The 16,157-nt window shown below is 37.1% G+C and overlaps 1 protein-coding gene across 2 annotated transcripts in view; it reads right to left on the bottom strand.

Annotated features, from left to right (window-relative positions):
• Positions 1 to 2,104: 2,104 nt before the first annotated feature.
• Positions 2,105 to 16,157, bottom strand: part of camkk1a (calcium/calmodulin-dependent protein kinase kinase 1, alpha a) — a 117,559-nt gene continuing 103,506 nt past the window's right edge. Inside the window, exons 12-18 of one of the 2 annotated variants that reach the window (XM_073840382.1) lie at positions 14,498 to 14,551; positions 14,240 to 14,313; positions 13,665 to 13,752; positions 10,513 to 10,641; positions 9,999 to 10,102; positions 5,393 to 5,440; positions 2,105 to 2,744 (exon numbers count right to left, since the gene is read on the bottom strand). In XM_073840382.1, the coding sequence (XP_073696483.1) occupies positions 2,669 to 2,744; positions 5,393 to 5,440; positions 9,999 to 10,102; positions 10,513 to 10,641; positions 13,665 to 13,752; positions 14,240 to 14,313; positions 14,498 to 14,551 (573 nt within the window). In that variant the 3' untranslated portion in view covers positions 2,105 to 2,668. The remainder of the gene's footprint in view (positions 2,745 to 5,392; positions 5,441 to 9,998; positions 10,103 to 10,512; positions 10,642 to 13,664; positions 13,753 to 14,239; positions 14,314 to 14,497; positions 14,552 to 16,157) is intronic. The other variant, XM_073840383.1, reaches the window with a different exon arrangement.

Here is a 16,157-nt window from a genome sequence, read left to right on the forward strand (position 1 = left end):
CTGGACCACTCAAGAACATTCACAGAGTCGTCTATAAGCCACTGTTGCTGTGTGCTTAGGGTCACTGTCCTGTTGGAAGGTAAACCTTTTGGCCAGTCTGAGGTTCTGAATGTTCTGGACTGGGTTTTCATTATTCTCAATATTTTGGTGCATTGAGCTTTCCTTCTACTCTGGCGAGTCCTTCAGTCTCGCAACTGAAAAACAGACCCACAGCATTAGGCTGCTTTCACCACACTTTACTTCTGGGATGGTAATCTGTTGAGCAGTGATGAGCAGTGCTTGGTTTTCCTTCAAACATGCTTTGAATTGAGGTTCATCAGATCAGAGAATATTGTTTTACACAGTCTGAGGGTCCTTTAGGTGCTTTTTTGCAATTCTAAGTGGGTTTTCCTGTGTCTTCACTGATTGAGTTTGGCCACATCGCCATAAAGACCTGATTGGTGGAGTGTTGCAGTGATGTTTGTCCTTCTGTGAGTTTCTCCCATCTGCATATATGACCATGGAGCTTCACTAGAGTGACCAACAGCTTCTTGGTCATCAGTCTAACCAAGCCTCTTCTCCATCAATTGCTCAGTTTGGCCAGGAGGCCAGCTCTATGAAGAGTCCTAGTTGTTCCATCCATCTTCCATTATGGATAATGGAGGCTACATGCTTCTGTGAACCTTCAATGCAGCAGAATTGTTTTTCTGAACTCTTCCCCAGATCTGTGCCTGACGCTTCTTAGCTCTACAGGCAGTTATTTTGACCTCAGGGCTTGGTTTTTGCTCTGATATACATTTTCAGCTGTTAGACCTTTACAGAGAGTTGTGTGCCTTTCCAAATTATACTCATTCAAATGAATTTGCCACAGTTTACTCCACTCGAAGTGTAGTAACATCTACAAGCGATATGAGTGCTCATTAACTAAATTTCAAGTGTCCCAGAAAAGGGTATGAATACTTATGCAACAGAACCTTTTCAGTTTTTTTATTTCTAATAAATTAAGTACTTTGTCATTATAGTGTATGGAGTGTAGATTGATGTGGGGAGAAAAAAATAATTTAAAGCAGTTTAACATAAAGTTGCAACATAACAAAACGTGAAAAAAATGAAGGGGTATGAATAGCCTACTTTCGCAAGGCACTGTAACTAGTATTTCTGCTTTTTAACAGCAGTACTTAACAGAGTAAATTTTGTCATTATCATTCAGCCTGTCTGCATTTTTTAAGCATTGTATGCAAAAATCAGACTGAATTTGTGTGCCAAAAATCTGTTATGGTGAAAACAAGAGGTTGAGTAAACGATAACAGTATTTAATTTGTGGGTGAACTGTCCTTTAAAAACTGAAACATGCTCAGTGATCATTTTTAATAATGATAAACATCTGTGGTAATTAAATATCTCGATCGCCAATGTACATTTACAATGATCATCCACTCTTCAGAATCTCTTTGTACGTGAGTCAAAAACAGGGGATGATGCTTGGCAGACAATCTGATGTAAACAAGGGCGTATTGTTTAGGGACGGAGTTAATACAGGCCGAGAGGGACGGTGATGACATTGAATGGCAGTTCACTTTCATTACACAGCTAAACACCATATTCAGATCCTTCCCTCAATTGGCTTGTCTGTTTTGAGTGAAAGTGACTCCCTCTCTTTCCGCATCGGCACACACTCGCTCGCCTCGGTGGCATGTTTGCGTGTGTGTTCGAGGGCCCGTTAGCACTGCTGACTGACAAATAGGCCTTTTGGAATGTGAAGACTTGGTAAACAATGACACATTCTGTTCCCGCAGAGAGACAAAGCACTGCGACACGAGAGCCCTGCATCCGGTGCAATCCGAACGCGGGATTTGCGACATTCACAAACAAGGAAAATAAGCCCTGTTCTAAATAATGGTAAAGCTGAGCGCTCAACCACGCTTGTATGTTTCATGAGAAAGCCCTGTTTTCTAGAATTGACTGAAAGAGCCTCTTTTAGTGTCTAGCAGTTACATAAGCCCCTTTGATTCACAGTACGACACTGTGTGTTTGTGTGTATGTGTGCGTATTGTATCTGAATGAAATGAGAACATTTTATGGAATGAAAGAAATGAAAAGTAACAGAGATATGAAACCACCATAATAGGGAAAAGGCCATATTTCAGGCATGCTATGATGGATAGGGTTAAGAATTGCACATTAACATACCGTATACAAAAAGGCAAGACGCCATTGCTGTTATTTTCTACACATGTACAGAGATTATGATGGCAGCACACTGCATCATCAACATTACTGTTTTTAGCTTCATGAGGTGCCGTACACCAAGTTAATAGCATCGTTTGTCCATGCTGTAGTCTTGTGCACTAGAAAGCTTGTGGTGTAGTCTCTTTCATACAAACCTGGTCTAATATAGAATCCATCCAAAAACTACTTTTTTAGCCTGGATGAGAAGACAAAGGTGGAAAGATCCATATTGTATGAAGGTTATCAAGGCCAGGTTTCACGAGAACCAGCAAGAAAAGTGATTCTTGTGCAAGACTGACAAAAAAGTGAAAAGCCTGAAGGATGACTAGCAATAGCAGAATCCAGTTCAATGTCAAGGAAAGCCTCAAGTCGGTGGAAACAGAGTGGTTTGGGTCATGATCATCTTCTGCTCAAAGGGCTGGAAGGACAATGAGGAACGCTTCGGGATCTATGAAGACACTCAAGAGGTGGGTGGTTCGTCCTCATGCAAGTCCTCGAGCTCAACTTCTCTAGCAGCCTCTCCACTGCTCCCTTTTCTGAGAGAGAAAGAAAAATAAAGAGAGATGTTATGAATCATTGCCTTTCTAGATGATCCCTGCTTTGATCCAGTTGTTGATCTTGAAGAGGCAAACTTTTGACCATCTATAATCTACAACAGTGGAATCCAGTCTTGCTCCTGGAGGGACAATGTCCTGCAGAGTTTAGATCCAACCCCAATAAAACACACATGAATCAAGGTAATAAAGGTTTCAAGAATATTAGAATCTTTTAGGAAGGTATGTTGGGACATATGCAGGGTGTTTGTCCCTCCAGGACCAAGATTAGACACCTATTAAGTCTGGCCATGCCAATGAAGTGGTTTGAAATTTAATTGAAATAAATTGACTGCAAACTCAAGATTTATCCAGCAACAGTTTGTTTCACTTTTTTATTAATTTAGGGCAGATAAATTTGAAATCAATGATAACACAATATTTAATAATAATTAAAACTGCACGTTTAATGGTTCCATAGACCATTGTGATTTTTGTCTGTTCAAATATACAGTGCCTTGTAAAATTATTCATACCCCTTCATTTTTTTTCACATTTTGTTATGTTGCTGCCTTATGTTAAACTACTTTAAATTAAAATTTTCCCACATCAATCTACACTCCCTACTCCATATTGGCAAAGCAAAAAATAGGTTTTTAACATCTGTGCAAATTTATTAAAAATAAAAAACTGAAAAGATCCCGTTGCATAAGTATTCATACCCTTTTCTGGGACACTCGAAATTTAGCTCAGGAGCATTCATATTGCTTCTAGATGTTACTACACTTCGAGTGGAGTTAAACTGTGGCAAATTCATTTAAATGAGTATGATTTAGAAAGGCACACACCAGTGATGCGCGGGTTGATCCGAAATGAGCGGGTGCCTGCGGTTACGAGTCATCCAAAAATATTTTTAATGATATTGGGGTCGCGGTCGGTCGGGTCGTTTGAAATAAAGATGCCAATTAAACCTTTGTAATTTATATAGTACTAGACACAATTTTCTATGAAATACATAGACCTACACTTTATTGGCTGAATAATATTTACCTTTTGAATGTTGAGCGTTATTAACTGTTGAATAAATGCCAGATTTCCCAACAAGATGAACTGAGCAATGCCATTGTACCATTTTAATAGGCTACTTTTAAACGCATATAGCTCAGTAATGTCAGCTTTATGTATTTTCTGAGAGGGGGTGGGATTTTTGTTGGGAAAGTCGGGGAGAGACGCACACATCGATTAGACTGGATAAACACATGCAGCATCAAAATTCATCATATTATACATTTATAACTGGAATAAGAGGTGCTGATAATTCAGACTTGCCATTAAAGTATTTTTATTTTTAAATATTGAAAGAGAAAACTGTTATTTTAAATTACAATATTATTGTTTTTACTGCATTTTTGATATGTCTTGGTGAACATGATTTAATTCAAAAACACAGAAAAAATCTTACCCAACTCAAAAATGTTGAATTCAACCAGCTGATGCCAATAATATTCAGCTAAATACTTTTGCTAAAGCACACTGGTCTACTTTCATAACATAAAACTTACAACAAAACTTTGTACTATGCATTTAATGCAATATGTATCCAACTTGATCCCATGACGAAAACGTACCTGTGGGAACTTTTTCACAAGATGCGAAATATGTACTCCTATGTACGTTTTGTGACATATTCGATGTGAAAAGTCCACTGAGTGGCATTAAAAGAGTTCTTTCGTTTAATGGAACAGATGAACGTACATATGATACATTTTATATAACGTTGGTTTTGTACGCGTCAATGCAGTTCTGACTTGAAATGTCCATTGAGTGGCATTGTAACTCTAATTCTCTGTGACGATTTAAAATAACGTACCATCTGCACTACACCTAAACCTACCCGATAGTATGACCGAAAGCAGATTTGAAGTAAAAATGCAATCAAAAGCATGCCTTTTTAGCTTGTTTTTCGATCTTTCATCATGCGTCATGTTTTTCACAGGATTCGTACCGAAGGATTCCGCATCCTAAGTCCAATTCCGTGCCGGCTGAGCTACCGAGCAAGCATATTACTTCTGGAAAGCGAAACATATGGAGCCGTAATCATAAGTGTGTACGAAAACAATCACAAGTGCTTACTGTTTTATTGCCTCTAGTGTTCATTTTTGTTGGAAACTGCAGTGATATGTACTTATTGGTATGTATTTCACATCTTGCGAAAAAGTACCCACAGGTATGTTTTTGTTAGGAGATCACGCATTAAACAGGTGTTAAGCATTTGTAGGAAGACAGTCTGTGGTTGAAACTATTCAGTAGTAAACTCTGAAAGCTAGAAACATTCTGTGAGCACACTGACAAACAATGAACATGGGAAGGTTCTCTGCAACAGACACAACTGCAGACAGAGGTCTCAGAATGTAAACAGTGGGATTGAATGAAAGCCCATGACATGAGGTGTTTCACAGGGTTGGACTTTCCTAACAGTATCACCAAATACTTTCACTGTCAAGAAGCAAGAGAAATGCCAAACAAGGACAGGATGGAGGCTGATATGACTCATACTTTCACTGACCCGTGGGAATGCATGGTGAGGGGCAGGGAATCTGACACAGGGCTTGAGTGACAAATGACAATGACCACCTGTCACAATGATTTACCTTAACGAGGGCTGGAGTTTAAAAGAGGGCCGGAATGGCCAAGAGTCCCTGCAGCAGAGAGACAGAGAGTGGAGGAAAAGGAGGACAGTGTCAGCGGTTTCATGTGAAGTAAAGTGGCAGGAACCAGGTCATTATAGGGGCTCCTGTGAGTTATTGCTGGTCAGAAAGCCAGGTACATTAATAGGCCACATTAGACTACATTTAAATCCTGTTCTGCAATAAAAGTCAATTTATGGAAATGGTACTCCTCAGATAATCTTACAAAACTGCATACGTTTAGCCAGATGCTGTCAAAAACAGACAGCATTAGCATCAACAACTGAAGAGAGATGGATGAGCCCAGACGCTTATAAAAACTCATCAAATGCCAAGCATATTTGTCCAGAAGAGACAGCGTTTAACCCTTGTATTTGACAAACACCGACAGAAAATATTATCAACTAACTCCAGTCTGACTTTATGAGCATATGAATAGGTCAACCTGTGCTCTATGGCTAAAAAATGGAAGCAATTTTTAAGGTGCTGGAGGCCAGAAAAAATGCTGAAATGTAATAATGTGGAGCTACATTTTCATCACAGCCAACAAATGTGCAATGATACGGCGATTTCGTTTTCCAAGCTCTGCGACAGGGTCGGTTCAGCGATGTGTATAATGTTATACCATGTCGTAACCAGGCCTGAAACGACAACTTTCACACAGAGAGCAAAATGTGGCACGATGTAACAAAGTGACAACCAATAAAAACATAATTCATGTTTAATATACAGCTGTGGAGTGGTGCCCAGTGCTATCCAGCATGAACAGAAGATAATAGGCTGACAAATTGTGCTTAAGCTTAAGAATTATTTTAATGTTACAGTAAATAAACGATAAATTCAAGATATTTCAATTGTAAAGATACTTTCAGATATCTTTCTGATTTTTTTTAATGAAATGTATATACATATATATACATAAATACACACAAATATACATAAATATGTACATAGAAAATAATTGTTGAATTTATGACCCCACTCGAAAGTTTACATACACTTGATTCTTAATACTGCATTGTTACCTGAATGATCAACAGCTGTTTTTGTTTTTGCTTCCTGAACAGCCTGCTTTTCTTCAGAAAATCCTTCATGTTCCACAAATTCTATGTTTTGTCAGCATTTTTGTGTATTTGAACCCTTTCCAACAATGACTGTATGATTTTGAGATCCAACTTTTCACACTAAGGACAACTGAGGGACTCATGCAACTATTACAGAAGGTAAGAGCCGGGGGTAAAATCATTTTAAATTTGAGGATCAGAGTAAATTTAACTTATTTCGTCTTTTGGGGAACATGTAAGTATCTTCTGTAGCTTCTGAAGGGCGGTACTAAACAAAAAAAAAAAAGATATTTAGGCAAAATAAGAAAAATGTACACATCTTCATTCCGTTCAAAAGTTTACACCCCTGGCTCTTAATCGTTTTTCCTTCTGAAGCATCAGTGAGCGTTTGAACCTTCTGTAACAGCTGCATGTGAGTCCCTCAATTGTCCCCAGTGTGAAAAGATGGATCTCAAAATCATACAGTCATTGTTGGAAAGGGTTCAAATACACAAAAATGCTGAAAAACCAAAGAATTTGTGGGACATTTTAACTGTTACTAAATAAAAAATAACAATCATTTTGTATGATCCCTCTTATTTTGGTAAAATAATTAACATTTTGCAGACTCTGCAGGGTGTATGCAAACTTTTGACTTCTTCTGTAGAAATAAGCAATAAAAATTAAATATACAATACTGTATATAGCTGTACTGTATATACTCTATAAAAAATTACTATTATATTGTGCCTGGGTGTTAAAGTCGCAATATTCTGAGAAAATGAATATCTAAGAGAGATGTAGAAAATGCAACCTTCAGGAGATTCACAAGAAATTCTTTGCTGCCATCATGGAGTAACAACTGCAGTCTTCTGAGAGTGTATGAATGCTTTAGAAAGGAAGGAAAAGTGTGTGTTGGGTATGTACAGTAAGTGTGTGTTTAGATTAAAAAGGTTATTAACGGTGCAGGAGGTAGTGTATTCAACCTGACACTGAATTATGGATGACATGCAAATGAGCGCCCCTGACAGTTGGAGATTTAAAGGGACGGAGGGATTTTTTAAAACGCTGATGATGACATTCTACCAAGTGGGGGCGCTGCTGCTTTTTATCCATTCAGTCAATAATGCAGAGGGAACCAGTAACTGGCAAAAAGCTTTTAAACAAAAATGATAGAGGTAAATGAAAATACAATCAACTGCCTCTTGGAGAAGAAGGCAATCTGCTGAGTCACCGTATCGATCCAGCTTGTTCCCAATCAGATTTCCCCTTTGTCAACAGAGAGAGGCCACAGCAAACAAGCATGTCAATTTGTTTACAGATCAAATCAAATGACCTTTCAGTTTTGATTGTACGAATAATAACTGCACCTGGAAAAATATAAGCATATCCCATCGAAGAGGGCATTCAGGACTGAATTAAAATATTTGTAAGGCTGACTTTGGTCTATAAGGGATGCATACAGAGATAACCAGACTGTTTGTATTGATCCAGGGCATTCAGAAGACAGGGAGCAACCCTCTGCTGATTCTAACAGGCATCAAACAGACAGCACACAGAGAGGAAGAGTGAAAGAACATTCTGCTGTCCTTGAAGAAACCCCCTCTAATGTGGGAAAAGCAGCAGAGTGGGGACAGAAATGACTTCATGGAGACACTTACTGTCAGTCTAGTGGGCAGACACATTAACAGCAAAAAGCCTCTGAGAATAACTGTCACAGGAGGGATGCTGCAAACATCCAGCAGAATTCAAAGAAACTGAATTATTGGCGTGACCTTTTTTGAACCTGTATATGTGAAATATATCATTTAAATTAATTATAAATGAATTGAATTGACTATAAACACACAAACGCACTTATGTTTATAATTAATATAAATTAAAAATGAATTAAAATAATAATTGTCATTTTTACATATATTAGTAAAAAACGTATATTAGTAAAAATCTAAGTAATTAGTAAAATATATAAGTAAAAAAATAATTTATATAAATTTAAGTCAAAAGTTTTAATGCTTTTAATGAAGCCTGCATTCATTTGATCCAAAGTACAGCAAAAACAGTAACATTTTGAAATATTTTTAAATGTTTTCTCTTTGAATATATTGATATTGATTTGAATGCTGAATTTTTTAGCATCATTACTCCAGTCACATGACCATTCAGAAATCATTCTAACATTCTAAATTAAAAACAACATTTATCTGAAATAGTATTCTTTTGTAACATTATATATGTCTTATCATCACTTTTGATCAACTTAAAGCAACCTTGCTAAATAAAAGTATTAATTTTTATAATTTCTTTCCTATTATTATACTGACTCCAAGCTTTTAAATGGTATAGTATATAATGTTACAAAATGTTTTATTTCAGATAAAAGCTGATCTTTGGATCTTTCTATTAATCAAAGAATCCATGAAAAAAAGGTACTCAACTTTTAAAAATATTAACAATAATAATAATAAATGGTTCTTGAACAGCATATTAGCATATTAGAATGATTTCTGGAGGATCATGTGACACTGAAGACTAGAGTAATGATGCTGAAAATTTAGCACTGATCACAGAAATAAATTACATTTTAAAATATATTCAAATATAAAATAATTATTTTAAATAGTAAAAATATTTTAAAATTTGATTGTTTTTACTGTACTTTGGATCAAATAAATGCAGGCTAAGTGAGCATTAGAGACTTCTGTAAAACGTAAAAACTTGACTGGTAAAATCTTTATATTTTGTGTTTTATTTTAAAATGATGTATATAATAATAATTTAAATCATATTTGTATTAATTAATAATTTTTTCAAACATGTATACTGTATATTAATAAAAAATAATTATATATAGTATATAGATAGAAACAAAATCAATTTATTACATTAATTTATTTTAAGTTTGATTTTATATATATTATATAAAAAGAATAAAGTTGTACATAATATATAAATAAAATAGATATATTCTATATATTGTGATTTATACTGATTCACAAGAAAAAAAGAAAGAAAATCAATTATGTCAAAAGATATTTTCCTCAAGTCTCATTCATCTAGAAAATTTCTAAAAATATATATAAAAGATTGAACCTGAAATCTAAATGATTGATAAGGGAGTCAGCCGTCTCCTCAGTCTCAGTGCAGTGCGGCAGAGAAAGTTCTACACAGTGAAATTACAAAAACATCAAGTCCTGGAGCTTTCAATGCTACTGCAAGAGAGAGAAAAAAAACACTGAATCATGCTACTATGGAAACGTATGTTGGCAGCAGGAGAAGTAATGGGTGACTATTAGCAAACCTTCCTGTTCAAATAGATAGACATGACGTCTGAAATATCATGCTGCGACCTTGAATGTGAGAGCGAAAAAAAGCAAAGAATGAAGAGATGCAATGCTGAAAAGATTTCAGCCTCTTACAAAAGGCTTGTGAGGAAAATGAGAGTCATTTGGATTTGTCAAGCTATATAAATATGCTTTCCAGTTGGACATCGGTTGTGTTATAGTTTGTCACTCTGGAACACTTACATGAGCAGACTGCCGGGGGCAGACATGGATCTCTCTTCTCTCCTGCTGGGACACTCAAATGGATTCCCAAAGGAACGCTTCCTTAACATGGCTTTGACCAAAATCTACAGAATCATAAGAAAGAAAAGACAAGAAGATTTAACTTACTGTACATATTAAACAATACAGAATATATGTACGACACATACAAAAACAAAACAGGACTGGAAAAACAACAGTCAGCTATAAAATCCTCTTTGTGATGGTGAGGACGACTAAATCCATGAAAATAATCAAGGAAAAGTTGACAGTTCAAAAGCAGGGTCAGTTTGACACATGGTTAGGTTTGAGTTGTTTGGTTGAGATCAAGTGTGCCTTAACCTTCTTATTCATCCACTAGTTGACAGCAGTACAATGTCTTAAACACATCTGGGCAAGGCTTATGGCCTGTGTGTGTGTTTATGTTCATGTAACTACAGTTCAGTAACTCATGTATTTAATACAGAGGGACTCTTTCTTTCTCTGTTTGACTTACCACAGCAGACAGACTGGGGACAAACTTGACTGAGTTCTGCACCTCTTCTTCAGTGACTTCCACCACGGTGCAGTGCTCCTCTTCTAAAGGCAAAGGGTCAGTGCCATCCTGAGTCACCCAGGGGTCCACCTGAAGATAAACACACATACATATATGACACATGCCAACCTATCATAACACCCATCAGCTTACTCTTCCGCAATAATCCATTCGTCCAGCCATCTATCCTTCTCTTCATCGGTTCATCCACTGATCCTTTGATTTATCCATCCATCTACCCATTTAAATGTCTGTAGATCTGTCCATACATTTATGCTTCCATTCGTCCGTCATATGTCCATCCATCCGTCTGCTTATTCGTCCATCTATCAGTCCATCCCCCCTTTTATCCATCTCTCTATGGGTCATCTTATATCTTTTCTTTCCTATATCCATCCATCTATTGTTTTATCCATCCAGTCATCATCTATCCTTACATTCATCCATCTATCTAACCTTCTATCCATCAATTAATTAGTGAGCTTGTACAGCACTATGGTCAACATTGTTGTTTTATTCAGTGTGTTAGAAATAAATTTGAACTTAATTAATTCCTCCATAAATTCATTAAACCATCCATGCTTTCATCCATCCATCCATTGGTCCAACTATTGTTTTATCCATTCATCTATCCATTTTTTTTCTCCATCCATGAAGCCATTTGTCTGTTTCATGTCCAGCCATCATCTGTCTGTAGATCAGCTTATACATCTTTTCTTTCATCCATCCATTGTTTTATCCATCCAGTCATCATCCATCCATCCATCCATTCATCCAACCTTCTATCCATCCTTTCATTCATTTCTTCATAAATCTATTAAACCATCTATCTATCTATCCATCATCTATCCTTTCAACCATCCATCCATGTCTGTAGATCATTCCACACATTTCTTCTTCCATTCATTAATCCATCCATCTATACATCTGTCTATCATCTATCATCTATTCATCCATCCGCCTGTCTGTTTATTCATCTATCTATCAGTCCATCCACCCATTTATCCATCTGACTGTGAATCAGCTTATACATCTTTTCTTTCGTCCATCCATTGTTTTATCCATCCAAACATCATCTATCCTTCCATCCATCCAACCTTCTATCCATCCTTTCATTCATTTCTCCATAAATCCATTAAATCATCTATCCATATATCATCTATCCATCCATATGTCTGTAGATCAGTCCACACATTTCTTCCTCAATACATTAATCCATTCATCTATCCATCTATCTATGTTTTATCCATCCAGTCAACATTCTTCCCTCCATTCCTCCATCCATCGGACCATCCATTTTTCCATTCATTGGTTCATCCATCTAACCTTCTATGCACCCTTTATTTATTCATTCCTCCATAAATCCATCAAACCATCCATCCATGCTCTCAATCATCCATTCATCCATATGTCCATAGATAAGTCCACACATTTCTTCTTCCATCCATCTATTATTTTATGTTCATCCAAGTTTATTCATCCATCTATCCGTCCATCCACACATTTATCCATCTGTTCGTAGATCAGTTCATACATCCATCCATCTTTGTTCCAGTCATCATCTATCCTTCCATCCATACATCTATCTGACAACCATTTGTCCATTCATTGGTCCATCAATCTAACCTTCTATCCATCCTTTCATTCATTCATTCCTCCATAAATCCATTAACCCATCCATGCATACATCATCTATCGTTTCATTCATTCATCCATCCATATGTCTGTAGAGCAGTCCATACATTTTTCCACATCCATTAATCAATTCATCCATTCATTTATTGTTTCATGCCCAGCCATCATCATTCCATCCATTTATCCATCTTTTCGTAGATCAGTTTATACATTTTTTCTTCCATTCATTTATTGTTTTATTCATTATCATCATCTATCCTTCCATTCATCCATCCATCTGACCATCCATTTTCCAATTATTGGTCCATCCATCTAACCGTCTATGCATCCTTTCGTCCATTCATTCCTCCATAAATCCATAAAACCATCCATCCATGCTTTCATCCATCCATCCATCCATATGGCCGTAGATCAGTTTCGTAAATCATCCATCCATCATCATCTATCCCTTCATTCATCCAACCATCCATCCATCTGTTGTTTCAATCATCCCGCCATCATCTGTCCTTCCATTCAACTATCCATTTGTCCATCCATCTTTCTGTCTGTAGATCTGTCCACATCTTTTCTTCCATCCAACCATCCATCCTTCGAGCCATCCATCCATCCATCCCATCATCTACCCTTCTATTTGTCCATTCATTGGTCCATCCATCTAACCTTCTATCCTTCATGCCATTCGTCTGCTCATCCATCTATCCATTCATTCAAATTAGATTTGAAAGTAGATTGTTCCATATATCCACTTAACGATCCACCCATCCAACCAACCATAAAATTATTAAAGAAATAAAATATTTGTCCTACAAACAAAGTTAGTCTGAAGGATATGAGAGTGGAGCTGCTGAGTGAATGTAGGCCGTGCAGCTCTGATTAACGTGTGCTCTGGGGATCGCTGCTTTAATGGAACATTTTCTGGGTAATGACATGCAGGCAGGAGTCTCTGACGGCCGAGCGTGTGTGTGTGCTAATTATTCACACTCACTGTCACACTGAGACAGCAGATGGAAGTTTCCAGAACTAAACCAAAATCTCTGTCCATGGGGATTAGCTGATGTGTTCCCGTCCAAACACCAAGTCTGCTAGATGGTGCAGAAGCTATCAAAGATACTGTGTCATATTTTAACACTATCCCTGGATGTGGCTCAGGAATAGTCTTTGATACTGCCACTGCCACTTTGAGAGCACAGACTAATGAGACACTCGTGGGAATGTAAAACTAAAATATATATATTTTTTAAGATACTGACCATAATTTCATAAGTAATGTTGCAATCTCTCTCAAGTATGCATGAAAGAAAACTGAGGTGAGTTCTTAAAGAAAAACATTTATTAATGCTATCCCAATCAAAAATTTCTTTCAGGTTAAAGGATGAACTACTCAGTGAATCTTTGAAACTCAATATCTTGCAGTACAGAGCTGTGAAGATGGTGAAAGGGATAACTCAAGTGGTCCTTTGCATCTTATGTAGACTTACTTTGATCTCAGGAATGGTGATCCTGGTGTCTGGGTTTTTGTCCAGCATTCTTGTGACCAGGTCCTTCAACCCCACACTGATAGCTGGCCTAATATATCACAGAAACAGAAAGCAAATGACTGAAGTAATAAAACAAAACCAAACATTTCACTCTACAGCTAAACAAAGACAGCATACTTTTACAAGAGGTGAAAGACACTGCAGACAGAGAATACAAACTGACTGCCATGCGTTTTTTTCAGCCACTGATAACACTGCAGCAAGACATTAGGGAACAGAGTGTGTTTGAGACAGAGACACTCTTTCATTAGCTGATGACTTGTCTAAACACATACACAACAGATGACATGCATCCGGATGGCCTCTGGCCTTCCACACACAGACGGCTGACTTCATCAACCTATCATTCAAACAGACCTGCATGAGCATACACAAATATCATACTAAACCAACACACATCAGTACAGCATTCAGCTCACATTGCCATACACTCAAACATCTCTGACATTTCCTCTCTTTGTATCAGTTCCTGAGAGAGAGAGCAGATGCATCGTAAACAGCAATGGGCAACTTACGTCTCGGGGAACTCCACCGGCTTACTCTTGATCTTACTGTGAAGTGCCAGTATGTACTCGTCAATAAATGGGCACTGGAGGACAAGGAAAAAAAACAGAGAAGGAGAGGAGGGAGACGGATGAGTGATCAAAATCATCAATCACACAAATGTCACTGCAGTAGCACACTGTCCCATCCATTGATCATTCTGATAGATAATCCCACAATGAAGAATTACTGCTATCACTCTGATCATATCAGCACATGAGCCGACTCACCTTCCCGTACACAAAACAGTAGAGGGTCACTCCCATAGCCCACACATCCAGAGCCTGGAGAAAACATAAATTCTGTTTTAGTGATGCAGGAAAGCTTGGAATGCAAAACAGAATGCTATAATGAAGAGATTGATTGCTCTGTCACTCGACTGCAATGAACGGCAAGTGAAAGATTCAACTGATCAGCAAAGACAAAGTAAAAAAAAAAGTAAAAGTAAAAAAAAATGCTTGTTACACTTATCTTTCTAACTTTTTGTTCATTGAAACATCCTGAAAGATTGTTTTTAACATTGACAATGATAAATGCTTCTTGAGCACCAAATCCGTCTACTAGAATGGTGTCTGAAGGATCATGTGACACTGAAGAATAGAGTAATGGCTGCTAAAAAATCAGCTTTGCATCAAAGAATTAATTAATTAATTAGATTTTAAATGGCAGCCTTGGTCGTCGTAAGAGACTTATTTCAAAACCATTTTAAAAATCTTCTCTGTCCTAAACTTTTGAAAGGTATTGTATCTCTATGACATGACAGTTCATGAGAGAAATAGCAAAGTCCCTGTTTTTTTTTTCTATTTTAAGCCTGATTAGTCTGAATGATTGGACTAAAACAACAAACAGTGCCCTCCAATGATATTGACACCGAAGTCACTTGGTAAATTTGAGCAAAGGTGGCTGTGAAAACAAATCTCCATTGCTCATCTTATCTTTCATTGAAAAAATCTCAAAATTGTAAACTTTCATTGAGGTAAAACAATTGCAACAATTGAATTGGGGGGAAACTCACATGAAATAAATGTTTTTTTGTGTGCAATGCATGTTGGCCACAATTATTGGCTCCCCTAGAAATTCTCATGAGTAAAATATCTTTGAAGTACACTCCCATTCATATTTACATTTTTTAGCACACCAGGGTGACTAAGAGCCTGAAATTGTTCATTGATAACTTTCAGTTCCACAGGATTATAAATATGAGCAACACAAAGGCCAAATTCCCTTAATCACCCATCACAAGAAGTAAAAAAAAAAAAAAAAAAAGTTCTGATGTTCAACGAAAGATTGTTGAGCTTTACAAAACAGAAGAAGTGGCTACAAGAAAACAGCGAAAAGCTTTAAAAAAAAATCCCATTTCCACCATGAGGGCAATAGTTAAGAAGTTCCAATCAACTAAATATGTTAGAAGAGGACATGAGCCTATATCGTTCTAATGCATGCTGAAGAGGAGAGTTTGAGTGGCCAAAGACTCTCCAAGGATCACGGCTGGAGAATGGCAGAGATTAGCCTAAAAAAATACCAAACATCCTCTACATCACCACATGTTGTTTGGGAGGGTTTCGAGAAAAATCCTCCTTGCTCATCCAAAACAAACTCCAGCATATTCAGTTGCCAAACACGACTGGAACATCAAACGGGACTGGATTCTATGGTCAGATAAAACATAAAAAGAACTTTTTGGCAGCAAACCCACCAGATGGGTTTGGTGCAAATGGATAAAAAAAGTACCCCATGCCCAAGGTTTAAATATACCACTGGATCTTTAATGTTGTGGGCCTATTTTTCTGCCAGAGGTCCTGGACATCTTGTTCAGATACATGGTAACATAGATGGAAAACTCCAAAACAAACACAAAATGTGTCACTGAGCACAAAATGAAGCTTCTGT

This window comes from Garra rufa, chromosome 5 (genome assembly GCF_049309525.1).
Source record: "Garra rufa chromosome 5, GarRuf1.0, whole genome shotgun sequence".
NCBI classification, from domain to species: Eukaryota; Metazoa; Chordata; class Actinopteri; order Cypriniformes; family Cyprinidae; genus Garra; species Garra rufa.